The following is an 18,001-nucleotide window of genomic DNA, read 5'->3' as shown; positions in this document are numbered from 1 at the left end:
GTGGTTTGATGCAATCATGACGTGGATGAGACATCTGGATCACCCCGGTGTGATGTTTGCATCGGTGGGATGTTTGTGGCCGTGGGGCTGGAGAGGCGACAACCCAGTATCTGCCTGGTCTTGGCATGGGCTGCTGCTGGGGTGGGGGGACGGCAGGGTCCTGGCTCCGTGGTCCTCTTCCTCGTGGATTTCTGGTATTCAGCATCCCAAGGACGGTAGGAAAGCCGCACGGCTGCAGGCGGGATGGGGGTCCTGCAGCAGAGTGGGGGGAGCAGTAAATTCGGGTGCCCTCCGTGCCCGGGTCTGCCTCTTCATTTGTCTCCCAAGGGAAAGGAAGCAAATCCTTAGGCAGGTCCCCCAGGGCTGGAAATTGCAGTCCTGGGCTTCGTTTGCAGGAAGGTTGCACATTAAATTGCCTAGCAGGAAGGAAGGAGAGAGGCTGCTCTGGGGAGAGGCTGGGTCTTCGCCGCGGGAAGCAGGGGGGGAGCTCTGGGTTTCCCATCCTCTTGCGGCCAGAGAACCACCTCTCAGGCCCAAAGTAGCCCTGTCCCCATCCCTGTCCCCGTGGGGACACCTGAGACAGGACGGGGCAGGGGTCAGCAGGGTGGGGGCTGGTGCTGGATGTTGCCCCGACTTTGCTTTCCCAATTTTGCAACCGTTCCCTTGGCAGTGTTTTTGGGGGGCGGGGGGGCAAGCGTGGGTTGAGGCAGGCGGCATGTGGGGTCAACTCAAGACCTTGCACCCCGTTTTCCCCAGACCGGGGGACATCGCCGCTCCCTGGAGCTGCCCTGCAGCCCACAGGCAGGTTGGCACTAAACCCCCAGCCTGGGGCTGTGGGGCAAATGGGGAAACCCTGGTCTGGGGGGGACTGGGGCAAGCAGCCCCTTGCTTCCCCCCACTGGTACAAGAGACTGGACCTTGGAAATGCCCCCTGCGATGCCCCCTGCCGCACCTTGTGTGATGCCCCCTGCAATACCCCGTGCAATGCCCTGCGATGCCCCCTGCAATACCCCAAGCAATGTTTCCTGCATTGCCCCGTTCTGTGCTCCGGCTCCACTTCTCCACAGCACTTTGGCTCCTGTTCTCCTTCCCTCTCCCTCCTCATCCTCGCACATAAAGCCCAACACCCCCTCCCCTCTCCCCCAGCTTTAGTGGTGCCTTGGAAGAGACTGAGAAAACCCCGGCAAATTCAGCCTTTTCCGACCCCAGGGAAGCTTTGGCAATGCACAGGGGGCAAGAAGGGCCGGGGGAGCCGATGCCCCCCCAGCCTTCCTCCCCCTCATCTCCCTGCCTCCCCTCCTTCCCTGCCTGGGCATGGCTTTCCCTCCTCCCCCAGCCCCTGTCGTCACCGTCACCGCTTCGAGTAAAAGCTGAGACATCCTTCGCCGGAGCCCAGTCCTTGCCGGAGCCCTCCGCGGCACAGCATCCCAACCCCGGCACTGCCGAGGGAACGGGGAGCTTCGGGGACCTCTCCTTACTCTCCCTGCAGCAGGTAAGGGGGTTCGTTGGGTCCAGGCTGGGTGGGAAGGAGAGAAGCTGGTTTTCCCTGCAAATATCCACGATTAAAGCTGTTTGCAGAGTGCCCAGGATGGTCGGGGAGCGATGGGGAGGCAGCGGCAGGGAAAGTTTCCCAGCTCTGCATGAAGTTACCATCTAAAAATGGAAAATCCCCTGCTGCCTGCCTCTAAAATCCAATAAATAAGTTAGTTATTCTCGCTGCCTCCCTGACTGCATGTCGGGACGCCAAGAGCTTCGCCGGGCTCGCCGTGGTCGCGGGCATCCTCCGGTCCAGCCTTAGCATCCGTACGCGGTAGGTTTCTGCATCCCTTCAGGAAAGTGGTTGGCAAGTACCAGCATTTTGCAGGCACGTAGGTGCCTCCCGGGGCATCTCTGCTGCAGGGTCAGCGTGCCTCAAACCGAGCGCTTTGTGCCACGGAGGAATGGAAATCCGTCAGGGAAACGGTTTGGATGCAGGGAGGCAAGGCAGGGCGGTAGGTAAAGGTCGGGCAGGAGAGTAGGGCTGCCCGTCCCGCTGCCAGGCTCTGCCTGGGCGGTCTCCCACCCACGCAGCCCCCTGCCCGCTCACCTACCCATCCCCACTGCGACCCACGGGTGCATGGTGGGCTCCTCTCCACCCGTGTACCCCCCAAACCCCCTTCACCCCATACAGGCGGTTTCAGGCACAGATTTGCATCACCCAGGGCACCTCCTTCCCCCCCTCCAGTGTCTATCAGAGCTTTGGGGCTATCCCCACTCGTGTGACCCTATAACCAAGCCCAGAGTGGGAGCAGCTCCCCCAGCACCCCCCGTACTCTCAGCCAGGAGAGGCACATCCATAATTTTCTCTCCAGCTCAGCACAGCAGCCAGTGTTTCTCCTCCTGTTTCCCCCCCCCTCCGCCATCCTTGTATTAATCAATTGAAAATTGCACAGAAGACGATGATGAGTTCAGGAGAGCTTCGTGATTTCACTGGGGCAGGGAGGGTTTTAAACTAAAGGAGCTTCTTGTTTAGCAACATCAGTGCCGGACTGAGAACCTCCTTCCCTTTGGGGATGGAAGCAGTTGCCTCCCGGAGAGGGGAGGCTGCTCCTGGGGGTACGGGTCAAGTGCGGAGGAGTCACCTTGTAAGCAGGAACAGATTTCGGGACCTCTGCAAAGCAAGTGATTTCCCCTTTTGCAGAGATTTGCCTTGCCGGGGAGGGGAACCAAACACATCCATGGATGGATGGATGGATGGATGCGTGGATATATGGATGAATGCATGCATGGATGGATGAACAGATGCATGCATGGATGCATGGATGGATGAGGGTGGTTGACGAAAGGATGATCTCTCTTCTCAGAGGTGAGTGGTACTGGGAAACTCAGGAGCCCGTTCGGGGCCGTGCAGCCTCTTGGAGCAGCTGAGATGCTTCCCCCTCCCTCGCTCCCAGGGCATGAAGGAGCTTCGAGTCAGGGAGGGCAGAAGGATGGTTGAAACCAGCTATTTTCTGGTCACCCCAGTGAAAGTTGAGGCACCGGGCTCCATCTCTGCTATTAAATCACACAGGGCAGACCCGGGCTCCCCATCGCTTTAACTCACGGGGTGCAGCTGCCTGGCTGTGACCGATGCTGCCCAGATTCACTCCCTGCCTGCCCGAGGAGCGCTCGTGAAACGGGGAGCAGATGCTTTGGGGCCATTTTCCCTTGACTCTGCCATGGTGGCAGCTCGGGTCAACTCCAAGCCTCGCTCGCAGCTGGGAGCGGCTTTGAGGGAACCGCAGCAGGACCGTCACCTCCCAGACCTGCGCCGTGGTGGCATCGCAGTGACAGTGCCGCTCTCTGCTGTCTTTCCAGGAATGAAATCTGGGGCAGGTGACTTGGTGGAGCATCCCGACCCATGCACCCTAGCCTGGCTGTATCCCTGCTGAGGCTCTCCCAGCCCACATCCAGCTCCATCCATGGCTCTTCCAGCACTTGCTAACAGTGGGGACACGCAGGACACGCCGTCGGAGGTCCCCTATGGTGGCTTTCCCTGCTGAGCCTCCACTCCCACCACCATCTCAGCTCATCGCTCCCCCTGGTCCCTCCCGGGGGACTTTGCAAACTGCTCCAGGGAGGGGGTCCATGGGGGACACCAGCACAGGGAGCATGGGGCGGCTGTCCCATGGCGTCACCGCCTTCGTCGCATGGTGCTTTGTCACCTTCCACGCAGGTAAGGGCAGCTCTGGCTTTCCCTGGGGTACCTGAATTTTCTTTGCTTGAGCCCTGCCTTCCCATGGGTGTCACCCACTGGGACCCTGGCAGGAGGGGTAAATTTGGGGAGAGGGAAGGGGAAGCCGAGGGGGCTGTGGTGCGTGCCCATGGAAAACCAGTTCTCTCCCAGTTTACCCCCATGCAGTCTCGCAGCATGCCCAGTCTCCACACCGGCATGATGTCCCCCACCGCACGCCGTGCTAGGACGGGGTTCGTGTCTTTGCAGAGCAGCTTGCCACCACCCAGACACTTGGGTAGGGGTGGTCTGCTCCGGGTCATCCCCCCCAGGGGATGTACCTCTGGGACCCCAGATCCATCCCATGTAAGCTAGAAATGTGGGAAAGAAGGAAAAAAAAAAATGGATTTTGCTTCCACCTGCTGTCAATGCAAGACCTCCCATGAGCTGGGCATCTTGCCTGTGCCTTCACTTGGGACCAGCCCTCCCCACCACCTCTAAGACCCTCAATCCCTGGCCAACGTACAACACCCAGGGCCCTTGCTGGGCTTGCCTGGCCAGCGGGGAGACTTTGCACGGGGCATGGGGCATGCTATGGGGCTGTGCACCTCCTTCTTCAGGGCAGAGCCATCCGTACAACATCTCTTTGGTTGCACTTCACTGTGCAAAGCTCTCCCTCCCTCCCTCCCGCCATCCCTCCCTCCCTCCGTCGGCCTCCCTCGACTTGCTGGTGGAAATTTATGGGGCTCTGCAGCGAGAGCAAGGACGGCCGAGCGATGCGCTGAAGACCAACGCCAACAATTTCTAGGCAGAGCAAAGAGCGTTGCGCTCCCTCCCAGCCTGAGGGATGGCCTCTGGGCAGGCTGCAGCGGTCCCAAGGACTGCGTCAGCCTCCACCTTGCAAAGCTGAACCAGTTAGCACCAGTAAGAGCAGCTGGAGGGGACTGGGAGAGGGACCTCAGGCACGGAAGAGTGGGATTTTCTCGGCCAGGTTGACCTTGCACCACTCTCTGCTCCTTGGGAGGAGCACGGGGCAGCTCTGAGGAGGGCTAATTCCCCTCTCCCCATCCCAAAGTGGGGTTTAGCATCCCTGCCTGTGCAGCAGAGAGGGGGCTTGCCCAGAATGGGGACCCCTTTTCAGTGGGGTGCAGGGGTGTGGAAAGGGGGGTCAGCAAGCTCTCCCCCGCCCCGACCCCGTGCCCATCTCCCCACAGCCGCCTGCCTGCGGGACCAGCCCGGCAGCCACGCCGAGGAGCGTCTCTTCAAGCACCTTTTCACCGGCTACAACCGCTGGTCGCGGCCGGTGCCCAACACCTCCGATGTGGTCATCGTGAAGTTCGGGCTCTCCATCGCGCAGCTGATCGACGTGGTGCGTAGCCCACTGGGGGGGACCCCAGTCCCGCGTCGTGTCTATCTTTTCACCAGTTGGTCCTACTGGTCTGCCGGACCAGGACCTGGGGACCCTGGGAGGAGGTGGGGTTCAGGCACCAGCAACCTCCTGGCCATCTCCAGCAGGTGACAAACCACCCACTGTGCCCCCCTCAGACCTCCAACGAGCAGGGGGTCTGCACCCCTCCTCTCCATCCCAAACCCTCCCTTCTCCTGACAGCAGGAGAGCACCAAGGAAAACTGCAGTCCTCCATCCTTGCCATGTCCTTATCCAACACCGACCTTCCCCGGGGCACCTCTGGGATTGTGTGTCTATCCCTCCCTCCCTCATTCCTCCCATGCACACCCATCCATCCACCCATCTACCTATCCATCTGTCCACCTAGCAACCCATCCATCTATCCACCTCTCTACCTATCCATCTGTCCACCTAGCAACCCATCCACCTATTCACCTCTCTACCTATCCATCTGTCCACCTAGCAACCTATCAACCCATCCATCAATCCACCTGTCCATCTCTTCATCTATCCATGTGCGTTTGTCCATCCATCAGAGCGGCTCAGAGCTCTACGCTGCAAAATGCTGTTTCTTGCTGCCATCTAGTGAGCAGATATCACAGGGAAATAGAGTGTCGCCTTGGACTTGTACTGGCACCAGTTGCTCCCAGAAGCTGAACCCCAGAAGCAGAGGGCAGAAAGTGAAAGCAGTAATTTGGGGGCCCGTGCATTGATGGGACAAAGCCTTGGGCTCTTGCTGCCTGTGTCCTCTCACCTCTCCCTCTTCCCCACCGCAGGATGAAAAGAACCAAATGATGACCACAAATGTCTGGCTGAAGCAGGTAGGAGCCTGTTCCCTCTCTGGGGCAAGGGCAGGAGCGTGTCACGGAGGCTACAGCCTTTGGGGCAGAGAGACCCTGCCCAGGGGGGCTTGGTGGCATCTCCATGGTGCTGTTGCTGGAGGGATGCTGCCAGAGGAGGAGGAAGAAGGTGGCCTTGGACAGCTCGGTCCCACCAGACCCAGGGCCACCTGATGCCCTCCCCTCCATGTCTCCCTCCAGGAGTGGAGTGACTACAAGCTGCGCTGGGACCCGGCAGACTTTGACAATGTCACCTCCATCCGGGTGCCCTCTGAGATGATCTGGATCCCCGACATTGTGCTCTACAACAAGTGAGTGACGCTGCCGGGATGGGGCATCCTTAGGGCCAGCTCCCCCTTTCCCTTCCCTTTCCATCCCTGCAGCTCACCCCATCCCATCCCATCCCATCCCATCCCGGCAGCTCCCCACCACTGCCAGCTTCCCTGGGCCTCCTGCCCTCCATCCCACCCCACTGGTGAGGATGCAAATCAGTCTGCATCCATCTCCCCATGTCTGGTGCTCGTGCTCCCACCCATCTCCATGCTCCAGATGATGCCCAGGAGGGTGAACCCAGCACCGTGCAGGGATGCACGACGGGGCCGCAGCCTCAAATCAAGGCTCATACCAGCCCTGAGGGCTGAAGGAGCTCCTGGCCCTATTTCTTGGGGGAAACAATTCATCCTCCTCTGATCTTCACATCTCTCCATGCCTGCAGCGCCGACGGGGAGTTCGCCGTGACCCACATGACGAAGGCCCACCTCTTCTCCAATGGGAAGGTGAAGTGGGTGCCGCCTGCCATCTACAAGAGCTCGTGCAGCATCGACGTCACCTTCTTCCCCTTCGACCAGCAGAACTGCAAGATGAAGTTCGGCTCCTGGACCTACGACAAGGCCAAGATTGACCTGGAGAACATGGACCATCACGTGGACCTCAAGGATTACTGGGAGAGCGGCGAGTGGGCCATCATAAATGCCATTGGCACCTATAACTCCAAGAAGTATGACTGCTGCACGGAGATCTACCCCGACATCACCTTCTGCTTCGTCATCCGTCGCCTCCCGCTCTTCTACACCATCAATCTCATCATACCCTGCCTGCTTATCTCCTGCCTGACCGTTCTGGTCTTCTACCTGCCCTCAGACTGCGGGGAGAAGATCACCCTCTGCATCTCTGTCCTGCTGTCCCTCACTGTCTTCCTGCTGCTCATCACGGAAATAATCCCGTCCACCTCGCTGGTCATCCCTCTCATCGGCGAGTACCTCCTCTTCACCATGATCTTCGTCACGCTCTCCATCATCATCACTGTGTTCGTCCTCAACGTCCACCACCGCTCCCCCAGCACCCACACGATGCCCCGCTGGGTGCGCAGCTTCTTCCTCGACTTCATCCCTCGCTGGCTCTTTATGAAGAGACCCCCGGTGCTGCCTCCCCCCGAGGGGACCGCCGGGCAGTACGACCTCCCGGGGACGAGGCTCAGCACCTCCCGGTGCTGGCTGGAGACCGATGTGGATGACAAGTGGGATGAGGAGGAGGAGGAGGACGAGGAAGAGGAGGAGGAAGACAAGACGTACCCCAGCCGCATGTCCCAGGCGGGGTCCCACGGCCAGGGCACCCAGTGCCGCTACAGCTGCGGGCGCCAAGCTGGGAAGGTGTCGGGGGGCTCAGCCCCCCAGGTGCCGCCCAAGGAGGAGGAGGAGGAGGAGGAGGAGGAGGAGGTGGGCTCGGACCGGGGGCTGATGCTGTCCCCCAGCATCCTGAAGGCCCTGGAAGGGGTGCAGTACATCGCGGACCACCTGCGAGCCGAGGATGCCGACTTCTCGGTGAGTGGGTGCCCCTGAGGGCTGGAGGGTGAGGGGGGGTCCCCTACCCTGGGTGCTGCCTCCTGCCAGTTGTACCTCCGTGGCAGGGGGTCAGTGCTGGGACCCCTGGTTGGTTTCCTGCCTGCTGAGGACCCAAAGCCAGGGAGAAGATCAATGACCACCTTCTGGGAGATGTCTGGCTCACAGGGTCAGTTGAGGGTTTCTCCAGCTCCCATCCCTGCTGGCTGCAGGGATGTTGGAAGTCCCTCTCCTGCCCGTGGTGTCCTGCCCTCGGAGAGCAGAAGTGGGCCAGCCTGCCCTGCTGGGACCCTGCTCGGAGGCTGCACCCCTGTTTTTAGCTAGGTGGTTTCAGAAAACCCTGGGCGGGATTAGTTCTGCCCCAAGAAACCTCCCCAGGGATGTCCGCCCCCCGGTCCTGCTGCTCCAGGGATTTCCCAAGACACAGGGTATCTCCTCACCCTGAAGCAAACCGTGGCTGCAGAGCAAGCCCCAGGTGGTCTCCTAACCCAAAGGGGTCCTCAAAAATGGGGGGGGCTGCATCCTCTACCCACACTCACAGACCCTTTCTGCTCGGCAGGTGAAGGAGGACTGGAAGTACGTGGCCATGGTGATCGACCGCATCTTCCTCTGGATGTTCATCATCGTCTGCTTGCTGGGCACCGTGGGGCTCTTCCTCCCGCCCTACTTGGCGGGGATGATCTAGGGGCCAGGCCAGGCTGCCGTGGGGACGGCGGGCGATGCACGCTCCCTCCTCCCGGGGAGCGGGCACGGTGGTGCCCACGTCCAGCCGCACCCTTGCCTCTCCCTGGGAGGACCCGGTTGCAACCACGGAGGACCCTTGGATGGGAAATGCAGGGTGAAGCAAGGGCTGTGCTGAGGGGTGACCTGGGGATGATGGGGAGGGATGGCTCCCTGTCATCCTACCTGGTTGCAGCAGTCCTGGGATCAGGGAAGGCATGGCACAGCTTCTCTGTTGCCCAAGCACAGGCTGGAGGAATCTAAGAGAGGCATCTGCTTCCTTGAGTTGCTGCAAGTCCTACCCAAAACCCGAGAGTTGCGTCTGGTTGTGACTCCAACGTGCTGGGCAAGAAGAGGGGACCTCACAGCTGCTTTAGAACGTGTCCTGGCCACAGGGTGCTCAGGACCACAGGCTGGCGTGGCCATGCATGATGTGAGGCAGATGATAACGCTTCAGATGGTCCATGCAGAAGGGTTATGGTTGTGAGATGGAGGTCCCTGCTGAGCCGCATGGCTTGGGGGTCTCTGCTCTGCAAAGTCCAGCCCAGGTGCAGACCCTCTGCAACCCACCAGCACGAGCGGTTGCTTCCACACCATCCCACGCCAGAGGTCGGAGCGGCAGGGAGACGGGAACAGCTGACCCAAAAATGTGGGTGGTTTGGAAGGGAAAGACCACCCTGCAGAGCAGGATAACCCATCCGGCCATGGCCAGATGATGCCCATGGACCCCAGGAGCTTGGGGTGCTGCCTCGTGCCAACGCTGGTGGACTTAGCTGGCGTGGGGGGAACCTGCACTGCCGAGGTCCATCCCGAGCAAATCCTCCTCTCCATCCCATGTCAGATCCCAGATCGCCTGGCTCTGATGTCTGCTGCCATCCAGCTTTTAATTTCTAGCTTCCACATATCCTAAAGGGCATCTACTGTCTGGTCCCATGTTCTGAGACACCAGGATTTTCCAGCAATGTTTTCTCCAGGAGACCAACCCAGGCATCGCGGTGCTGGATGCAGTCTGAGAGGTTTCAGAAAACACTTGGTGCTTTCAGGAGCGAAACGGGCTGGAATAAAGGGTGCCACGAAAGGACGTGCATGTCCCGAGGGTGTTGCAGCCGCTCATGCAGCCTCTGGTGCTGGCAGGCTGGCTCAGGCGTGTGCACAGCGGGCTGAGAAATGAGATGTGCGAGGGAGCGAGTGCCTGGGCACGGCTGGCTGGATGCGTGCGTGGGTAGACGTGCGTGCGTTTCTAACCCGGTACGCACGAGCTTTAGGGCTCTGCAGAGCCAGGATTGCAGAGAGCTCTCCTACGAGGACAATTTCTGGCTTGGTTGGGGCTGCCTCTCCTTCGGGTGATGCAGGGATGTTGGCTGGACGTGAATAGGATGGGATACCCAGCGAACAGGGCACTGCCAGCCATGGCACAGCTTCAGCAGCCCTCACCGCCATGGGGCAGAGGGGGGGACTTGCTCCCCTTCCCATCTTAATCCCTGCAGCCCCTCTTGCCAGCACCCACCGCCCCGCTCAGCTCAGCCCTGCCTGGCTGATGAGGCCACCAAGGCACAAGCTGTGGGGTGACCACCCCCAGTGTGACAGTAGACTCCCAAGCCTCCTTCTTTTGGGGTGAACCCATCTTCATGGCTGCGCTATCCCACAGAAACCACTTCCCAGCAGCCTCCACCATGAATTACCACCTGTGATTTCCTGACGGTCTTTGAAAAGCAAAAGTCTGCAGATACTCTCACTAGCAAGCCTTGGGGTGGGAGCAGGGGGAGCCCAGGACCCTCGTATGGATTGTGGGGTCAGCGGGAGGGCAATGGGGTTCTGGAGGGGATGTGGATGCAGCAGATGCACATTCTCCCCAGCAGCTCCTCTGGGGATGCTGTCACTGGGACGGCTGGGAGGTCTGACCAGCATGACCCTTAACTCTTTCTAAAGAGGTGCTGTTGACCAGGGGACTTGTCCTGGGGGGTGACAGGCAAGCACAGGCACAGCAGGACTTTGTGCGTGGTTTATCTCAGCCAGAATGAACAGGGTTGTGGGAAGATGCTGGGGAAAAGCCCAAACCATATGGTTTCCAACTCAAAAGCACAAACCGAACAGAGACTTGTTTTGCCATCGTTGCTTACACAGAGCAGCTCGGAGAAAACTCAGCTGGAAGAGGCACCGTTCTCCTGGTTTGTGTCACTGAAGGCTGCGGTTCGTGGGGTCCCATCCCTCCCCATGTTCTGCAGGTTTGGGGCGGGCCGGGCGTGCTCCGGCCACGGGCGCTGGAACCGGCTCCGCCACGGCACGCGGACCCGCTTCCCATCATTAAATAAACTCTTCTATACAATGTACAAGGAAAAGCAAACAGTCCCTCCGGCCACCGTTCCGACGGCCCCTGGGGACCCCCGCGTGGCCCCCCGGGATGCCAGCTCCCCCAGCCGCCGTGCCGCCTCCCCGGCTCCCGGTGGCGAGGAGCGGGGTCCAGGTCCCCGTCGCGACAAGCCGCCCGCGGCTGTCCGTCCTCGGAGGGGCCAAGGGACGGACACACGGACCTGCTGGCAGCTGGGGAGCGGGGAGCCGCTGAACCAGAGGGATCTTCAGCCGCCCTTGGGGACAGCCAGGTCCCCCCTCAGTCCTTTCCAGGGACGAGTCACCAGATGCCTCCCTTCTTCAGAAGACCGACGAGATGATGCTAAAGACATGAGTGGCTGCAGGAGGAGGGGGGACAGGGAAGGCAGGACAGCGAGGCCATGGGAGACACACAAAAGCCAGCTCCTCCGCGACGCTCTCCTCCCATCTCCGCCGACCGAAGCGCGGCGGTCCCTCTTCTCCTCTCCTTCCTCCTCTCCGCCCCTGCCCTCACTCCAAGCACAGCTTCACCAGGTTGGCCTGGACCTTGGCTTGGTCCACGGCATCCAGGAGGTTCTTGGCGTCCACGGCCAGGGTGTGGGAGGCCGTCAGCATCTGCCGCTTGCACTCTTCGCTCAGCGAGGTGACGGCGTTCTGCTGCGCCAGGCGCATCTTGTTGATGAGGTCGGCCAAGTCCTTGTTGAGCAGCTTCTGGGTCCCCTCGATCTGACCATGACACGCAGGGGTTACAGACAGGGGTGCCACCAGCGCACGACCCCACACCGGACCCCTTTCCCTCCTCCCCAGTCCTACCTCGGTGCGGGAGGCAGCAGGCAGGACAGGCAGGATCTCGTCAACGCTGCCGATCAGCTTCCGCAGGGACAGGCCCACGTTCTGCGGGGAGGGCAGCAGGGTTACGATGGATCCAGGTACGGGCACAGGGAAGTGGTGTATGGGAATGGTCTGTGTCGCTAAGTCAAGGATCCCATTTGAGAGAGGGCCATGGTGGGAGACTCTCCCACTGTTGACACAAGGACCCAATGGAGGAGCAGGACATGCTGGAAATGCTCCCACCATTGACCCAAGGACCCAATGGAGGAGCAGGACATGCTGGAAATGCTCCCACCATTGACCCAAGGACACAACGGAGGAGAAGAGCGTGCTGGAAATGCTCCCTCCTATACGTGCAAGACCTTCCTGAGAAGGATGCTTGGTGGGAGCCACTCAGCAGTGTCATTCCCTACTCCCCCCCACACTCCCTGTAGAAGCCCTGGTGTTGTCCCCTCCCTACCTTCACCACGAGGATGTACCCCTCCGGGGGCAGGAGGCTGATCTCGTTCTTCAGCTGCAGCACGGCCCGCACCAGGTCCATGACGTTGCTGTACACCGTGTCATCTGTGCGGTCCAGGTTGGCGGTGGGGGCTGGTTGGATGGACTGCCAGGGACCCAGGGGGCAAGGAGGGAAAGACCAACACTTATGGGGAGCCCTGGCCAGAACCATCCACCTCCCACCTGCGACCCCAATGCTGCTGGGTCTGTCTGACCCCTTTGGGGCCTGGGGAAGACAGAAAAGTCCCGTCCTGCAGATGCAGAGGGCTGATGGAGGTGGAGGAGGAGGAGGAATGAGTCTGTGGAGATGGAGGAGGAGGTCCAGGGCCACGGTGGCCCGATCCAGGGAGGTCTTACCTGCGCCCCGAGTCTTGGAGGCTTCTGGGGGGGGCCCGTGAACTCCGCTATGCCGTCAGTAAGGGAAAGGAAGGATAGTCACTCTGGCTGCTCCCACGGACACGTGGCCATGCTACAAGACCCCTGGGACCTGTGCCACGTCCCACACCAACCTGCAGCAGCGTGTCCCACAGCAGCTGGACACCCTGACCCACCCTAACTGTGCCACCACCCCGCAGGGTCAGGCCCCCCTGGACCCCCATGCCCGGGACAGGCAGACCCCTGCCTAGGGCAGGCAAAGCTGCTCCCCAGGATCTGGGATTTCTTCCATGGAGGATCCCAAAGCCAGGAGGGATACGGCCCCAAGGCTCCTCGCAGCTCAGCGCAGGGCTCCCCGCTCGCAGGCCCAAAGTGGGTGCTCCCGAGTGGGGGGGCCACAGGCAGCCCCACACCGTGTGCAGCTGTGGGAACTCACTGTAATCCGTCTCCTTCTCCGGGAGCAGCTGTGGGGGGAAGAAACAGCGAATGAGAGGCAGAAAGTCCTGGCTGGAGGCAGCGAAGAGAGAGGAGGCATCACCATCCCCTCCCAGGGCTTCTGGTGGGGAGCTCCACACCACCGGTATTTCACCCCATTAACATTTTCAGATTAATTTTCCCAATGCAAGGGGCACATATATAGATACTTATCACCCATCCATGCCAGAGCAAATGAGGATCTCTGGACACCCCCAAAAGAAGGATGCCCTGCACCCAAATATGACCCGGCTTCTCCAGGGCTGGGACCACTCACCGGAGGAGTGTTGTTGTTCATGAACACTGTCGGGTCCTGTGAAGGGGGAGAAGCTTTGTGAGAGGCATGGAAAAAAGGAAAAAGAGAGCAAAAAAGGGATTTTCCTGATTTCTGGGGGACTCATGAAACACATCACAGGAATGCATCTCTGCAGGGTCCGGGAATGTGGGAGGGGAAGGGGCTTCATGCCCATTGCTGGTCCCATCCCATCCCATCCCATCCCATCCCATCCCATCCCCCCTATCTGCTGCCTACCTGCTCCTGGGGCACCAGAAACCTCAAACTGCTGCTTCAAAAACCCCAAAGTTTAATTCAAGCATCTGACAGCCCCCGGGGGCAAGGTGAGTTGGGCTTTGCTTTATTGGCTGCATGAGTTGATCAAATAAAAGATTTTTAGTTTCCTTCCAAGCCTGTCTCGCCACAAGCTGATGCATTAGTCACATGTTAGCTATCTCCAGTCCTTATTTCAAAAGTATTATAAAAGCTCATTAAGACACGATTGCAAGTATTTAAAAATTGCCCAACTTTCAAAATATTCATTTTGAAATGAAGCAGCTCCATGAGATTTTTACGGGTGCAGAAAATAAAGGGGTGCAAGAGGTCTGGCTGTTGGAAGAGCTGTTCCTCCAAGGGAAACTGGCTTTTCCAGACATGAAGAGCAACCTCAGCAGCTGCAGTGGCTCTTCCACCACCTTCATGAGGGTGCAAGAGCCGGAGGCAGCCCGAGGCCACTCACCAGGGACTTCTCCTCCTGCCGCAGCCACTGGTAGTCCTCCACCATCTGCTTCTGCTGCTTGTCCAGGACCTGCCGCATCTTCAGCCTCTCAATCTCCCAGAGCTTCTGCGCCTCCTCCCTGCTGCTGGGACGGAGGAAATCTTCCTCCTGGTGTGCAGAGCCGGCGGTGATGGACAAGGCTCAGGAGTCAAAGCTCCCCTCCCCAATTTCGGCACAGGAGCCGGAGCCCCGCTCCACACATGCAAGACATGCACCAGACCCCAACAGCCATGAACCCCCAAACTGAATTTGGGGAGCACTTGGGTTTCCAGCAGAGAAGAAACCACTGGCTGGCCCCACATCTCCCACCGCTGCATTCCGGCACTTTCCATGGGCAGCATGCATGGACCACTCTGGGGACGTGCTCAGCACCACAGCTGTCCCAGCACACTGGGCAGGGCATCGCAGGATGCGCTCCAACACCCAGCTCTGATTTCAGGGCTAATGTAACTAAGCTCAGGCTGCAAACCACTGCTGGCATTTCAGGTGACAATGCCGAGCATGAAGACCTGACCCAAAGCCCCGAGGAGCGGCAGCCACCCATCCCCTGCCCGTTTTTGGGGACACCGTGCCAGATGCTCATCCACCAACATGCCTTCACTGGGCTGTGCATGCAAATGTGCATGGCGGGGGGCTGGAGATACCCCAAAGCCCTTCACTATCTCGATCCCTCCAGCCCACAAACAGCACCCATGGGGTGACAGGTTGGGACGAACACTGAGCTCGAAGCAGCGGAGGCAGCAGCACAGAGCGGAGCGTGGCACAGCAAGCATCCCTCTGACCGAGCCCTTGCCTCCTGCGTGGTCCCTGGCATGCCTGGGATGAGGCCACCCGGGACCGGGATGTCCTCTGGATGCCATGGGATGTGGGAATCCCTCTCTTACCCTCATGCTGTGGCGCTTGAAGACATTGTGGCGGTTGAGCGGCGGGGTGTGCAGGGAGTTGGCTGGAGACTGGTACTCGATGGGGCTGGTGAGCGTAGGCGAGCTGGCACACAGACCCTCGGGCACCTGCGGGCGGGCAGGGGGGAGCGGGCAGCAGGGCGATGCGGGCACAAACAAAGCCACGGGGCTTAGTGCGGACAGACGGAGCGGACAAGGCAGGGGAGAGCAGCTTTTGCACCAGGAGCAGCTTCTGCCCTCATGCCCGTCCGTCCAGCAGGAACGGGACCTTCCTCCCTGCTCGGCTCTTCCTCGCCCTGAACGTGGGCTTGAGACCTCCCATGCTGCTGCCTGGACCCCTGTCCAGCCCCAAAAGAGCATCCAAAATAGTTGCTCTTGAGGGCTTCACCCTGGTGCTCCAGGGACCAGCACTGGGGTGAGTGACCTGTGCTCCCGCAGGGCAGCCAAACTCAGCCCCGGTAGCACTGGAGAGCAGCAAACCTCCTCTCCTCCCAGCCCAGCGTGCAAACCGGCCAGTGCCGAGCATGCAAACTCCCGTTCCCTGGAACAAAAGCCTCTCTGCCAGCTTCGAGGGACAGACAAAACACAGGGCAGGACAGGGTTGAGCCCCGAGCGGCGTGGTGTCCTGCTGGCAAGGCGGCAGGAGGCACTTGGTGATGGTGTGGGGCACCCTGGAGCCCCAAAAGCCATGAGCCCCTGAGGGCTCAAGCTCCAGGCAGGGCTTTCTGGCGTTGATCCCCTTGCTCAGGTCCCTGTGGGATGCTTCGGCTGTGCAGCCTTACCTGGAACTGCAGCTTGGGAGCCAGGAGGTTGCTCTGGGGTGGTGGCTTGTACCTGGGTCTGCTGGGCTGCGGGGAGCGGAGGAGGGAGAAACACATGGTGGGTGCAAGATCAGGGAGGTCCCACTTTCACAGCACCCATCGGCGGGTCGAGGAGGGGAGATGAACCTGCCCGCGCTGCCTGCATGGGCTCTGCCCTCTCCTCACCTTTGGAGGTGGCTCCTGGAAGGATGGCGGCTCCAAGATTTTGGGAGGCCGGTGGCGGTTGTTCCTCTCCTGCTCCTTGGCCAGCTCCTTCTCCATCAGGTAAATGTCGCTGCAGGGGGAGACGGAGGGTGACAGCCCCAGGAGGGAGCCTTGGCACAGCCCCTCTGGCAAGGACATATCTCCCATGCCCAGGGATGCTTGAGCTGGATGGACCACGGAAAACATGAGGGAGCAAGGAAGGATGGGAAGAGCAAAGGGAAAGGACTGGGAGGACGTAGCTTGGTCCCAGACGGCCACACCAGCATCACCCTGGCTGGTCCCAGTGAGATGTGGGGTCAGGACTCCCCTGCAAGACCCCTTCTTGGGAAGCAAAGCATTTCCATTTCAGCCCAGGCACCACCACCCCAGGGGCAGGTGGGCTCAAATCGTCTCAAATGGTCCTTTGAGTTCAGACTTGGCCAGAAAACTTCAGACCCAAAATCTTGCAGGGGTTCATGTTTCTCCTTCACCCACTTGCCCACCCCTCCGTCAAACCACGGACCTCCCCGCTCACCTCAAGCTGCAAACCAAGTCCTTGAACTTGGGCCTTTCGCTGGGGTCATAGTCCCAGCAGCGCGTCATGAGGGTGTAGAGGACGGGTGGGCAGAGGTCAGGCTTGGGCAAGCGGTCGCCCCTTTCCAGCACCCCGATGACATCCTTGTTCTCCAGCCAGAAGAAGGGCTGCTTGCCATAGCTCAGGATCTCCCACATGCACACAGCTGTGGGAGCAACAGGAGCAACCTCAACTGATGCTAGAGCTGGGGGACCAGCCCCTCGCTTGGGTTTTTGGGGACCTGGTGACAGTGCCACGCTTTGCTGCGTGACACCAGGTCACTTGGCTGCTTGGCCTTTCTGGTCCCTCGGTGAAAAATGCAGAGGAAAGAGCTGCCTGCTCTCCCGGGGAGCTGCAAGGAGCCCAGCTCCTGGTTGCCGCTGGCCATAGGGCTGTTGGGGATGGACAGAGGGTCAGATGAGCACCAGAGGCCATGGGGATGGGCTGATAGACAGGGGCATGGACATTTGCAGGGGGTAGAGTTTAACTCAGTCCCCCCGACGGTCTTGAATTCACTGGAGGAGGAGGAAGCACCTAATGATGGTTGAATTGCAAGAAGCTCTGCCCCAGGAGCCCTTTCCCCAAGGGCAAGGCTGGAATAACTCCCCCGCTCCAGAGCAGGATTTGTCACTGTGCATTAAAACAATGCCACGGGAGGCAGACGAAGCCCAGGACCCCGCTCCATCCCCGTCCCACCACGTACCGAACATCCAGACATCGCTGGCTGTTGTGAAGCGGCGGAAATTGATGGATTCAGGTGACATCCACTTGATGGGGAGACGGGTGATGGATGCTGGAGGGAGAGACAAGAAGGTGGCTGTGTTCGCTGCGGGGGGGATGGAGCAGCCCCAGCGCAGGCAGGGCAGCGAGGTCTCACCACGGTCTCTGCCCTCACACGGTTGAAGCGAGCCCCAACCCCATCACGCAGCTCTTACCTTTGTAGTATTCCTCATCCTCGATATACCTGGAGAGCCCGAAGTCACCTAGCTTCACGCACTCTGGGGAGGCCACCAGGATGTTCCTCACGGCAATATCCCTGCAAGGAGAGAGACCCTTGGCTGGGGAGAAGGGATGGAGAAGGCGAGCTCAAACCCAGGCAACCAGCTCATCCAGCTGCAGAAAGGGTGTGCAGCAAAGGATGCTGCCAGTCTCTGCCTTCGCCCGCTCCTACTCCCCACCTGCCTGTCTCCCCAGCCAGTCCCTGCCTTTCCCTGCCTCTGCCAGCATCCCGCCTGGCTCATTTTCCCTCCTGCCCTACCTGTGCACGCAGTTGATGGCCTCCAGGTAGGCCAGGGCTTTGCTGATCTGGAGCACGTAGAGGATGAGCGTGGGCACGGCGAGACAGTGCTTGTTCTGCTCCAGGTATTGCCCCAGCTGCAACAGGACGAGTGAAGGGGGCTCAGGGACCGGGCGGGGGGTGGAGGGTGGCAGGGGGACAGGATGGACTCTGGTGGTGGGACCCCACTC

The 18,001-nt window shown here is 60.1% G+C and overlaps 2 protein-coding genes across 6 annotated transcripts in view; one reads left to right on the top strand and one right to left on the bottom strand.

The window, feature by feature from the left end:
- The first annotated feature begins 1,351 nt into the window (after positions 1–1,351).
- CHRNA2 (cholinergic receptor nicotinic alpha 2 subunit) lies at positions 1,352–10,299 on the top strand. Its single transcript, XM_049819070.1, has 7 exons — positions 1,352–1,492; positions 3,337–3,694; positions 4,906–5,060; positions 5,876–5,920; positions 6,140–6,249; positions 6,654–7,758; positions 8,336–10,299. Exons 2-7 carry the CDS (start codon positions 3,502–3,504, stop codon positions 8,459–8,461), a joined length of 1,734 nt encoding a protein of 577 aa, XP_049675027.1. The 5' UTR covers positions 1,352–1,492; positions 3,337–3,501; the 3' UTR covers positions 8,462–10,299.
- Positions 10,300–10,483: 184 nt separating this feature from the next.
- The window catches only part of PTK2B (protein tyrosine kinase 2 beta), a 28,531-nt gene continuing 21,013 nt past the window's right edge, over positions 10,484–18,001 (bottom strand). For 2 of the 5 annotated variants that reach the window (XM_049819054.1, XM_049819056.1), the window contains exons 18-30: positions 17,793–17,908; positions 17,470–17,570; positions 17,238–17,327; positions 16,496–16,700; positions 15,943–16,051; positions 15,739–15,804; positions 14,016–14,162; positions 13,280–13,315; positions 12,965–12,992; positions 12,511–12,566; positions 12,116–12,259; positions 11,638–11,718; positions 10,484–11,550 (exon numbers count right to left, since the gene is read on the bottom strand). In XM_049819054.1, coding sequence (XP_049675011.1) covers positions 11,335–11,550; positions 11,638–11,718; positions 12,116–12,259; positions 12,511–12,566; positions 12,965–12,992; positions 13,280–13,315; positions 14,016–14,162; positions 15,739–15,804; positions 15,943–16,051; positions 16,496–16,700; positions 17,238–17,327; positions 17,470–17,570; positions 17,793–17,908 — 1,395 coding nt within the window. In that variant the 3' untranslated portion in view covers positions 10,484–11,334. Of the gene's footprint in view, positions 11,551–11,637; positions 11,719–12,115; positions 12,260–12,510; positions 12,567–12,964; positions 12,993–13,279; positions 13,316–14,015; positions 14,163–14,938; positions 15,065–15,738; positions 15,805–15,942; positions 16,052–16,495; positions 16,701–17,237; positions 17,328–17,469; positions 17,571–17,792; positions 17,909–18,001 lie in introns of those variants that run through there. The other 3 variants (XM_049819058.1, XM_049819055.1, XR_007508346.1) reach the window with 3 other exon arrangements.

The sequence above is a fragment of the Accipiter gentilis genome, chromosome 16, assembly GCF_929443795.1.
Source record: "Accipiter gentilis chromosome 16, bAccGen1.1, whole genome shotgun sequence".
In the NCBI taxonomy this organism is placed as follows: domain Eukaryota; kingdom Metazoa; phylum Chordata; class Aves; order Accipitriformes; family Accipitridae; genus Astur; species Astur gentilis.
Note: the sequence above shows the minus strand (reverse complement) of the source record. Positions and strands in the feature narration are given on the sequence as shown.

Excerpts from the sequence above, each read along its gene's own strand:
- CHRNA2 (XM_049819070.1), top strand. The coding sequence starts at position 3,502 with ATGGTGGCTTTCCCTGCTGAGCCTCCACTCCCACCACCATCTCAGCTC. Across the intron at positions 3,695-4,905 it reads CTTTGTCACCTTCCACGCAG|CCGCCTGCCTGCGGGACCAG; the intron begins GTAAGGGCAGCT and ends ATCTCCCCACAG. Across the intron at positions 5,061-5,875 it reads TCGCGCAGCTGATCGACGTG|GATGAAAAGAACCAAATGAT; the intron begins GTGCGTAGCCCA and ends TCCCCACCGCAG.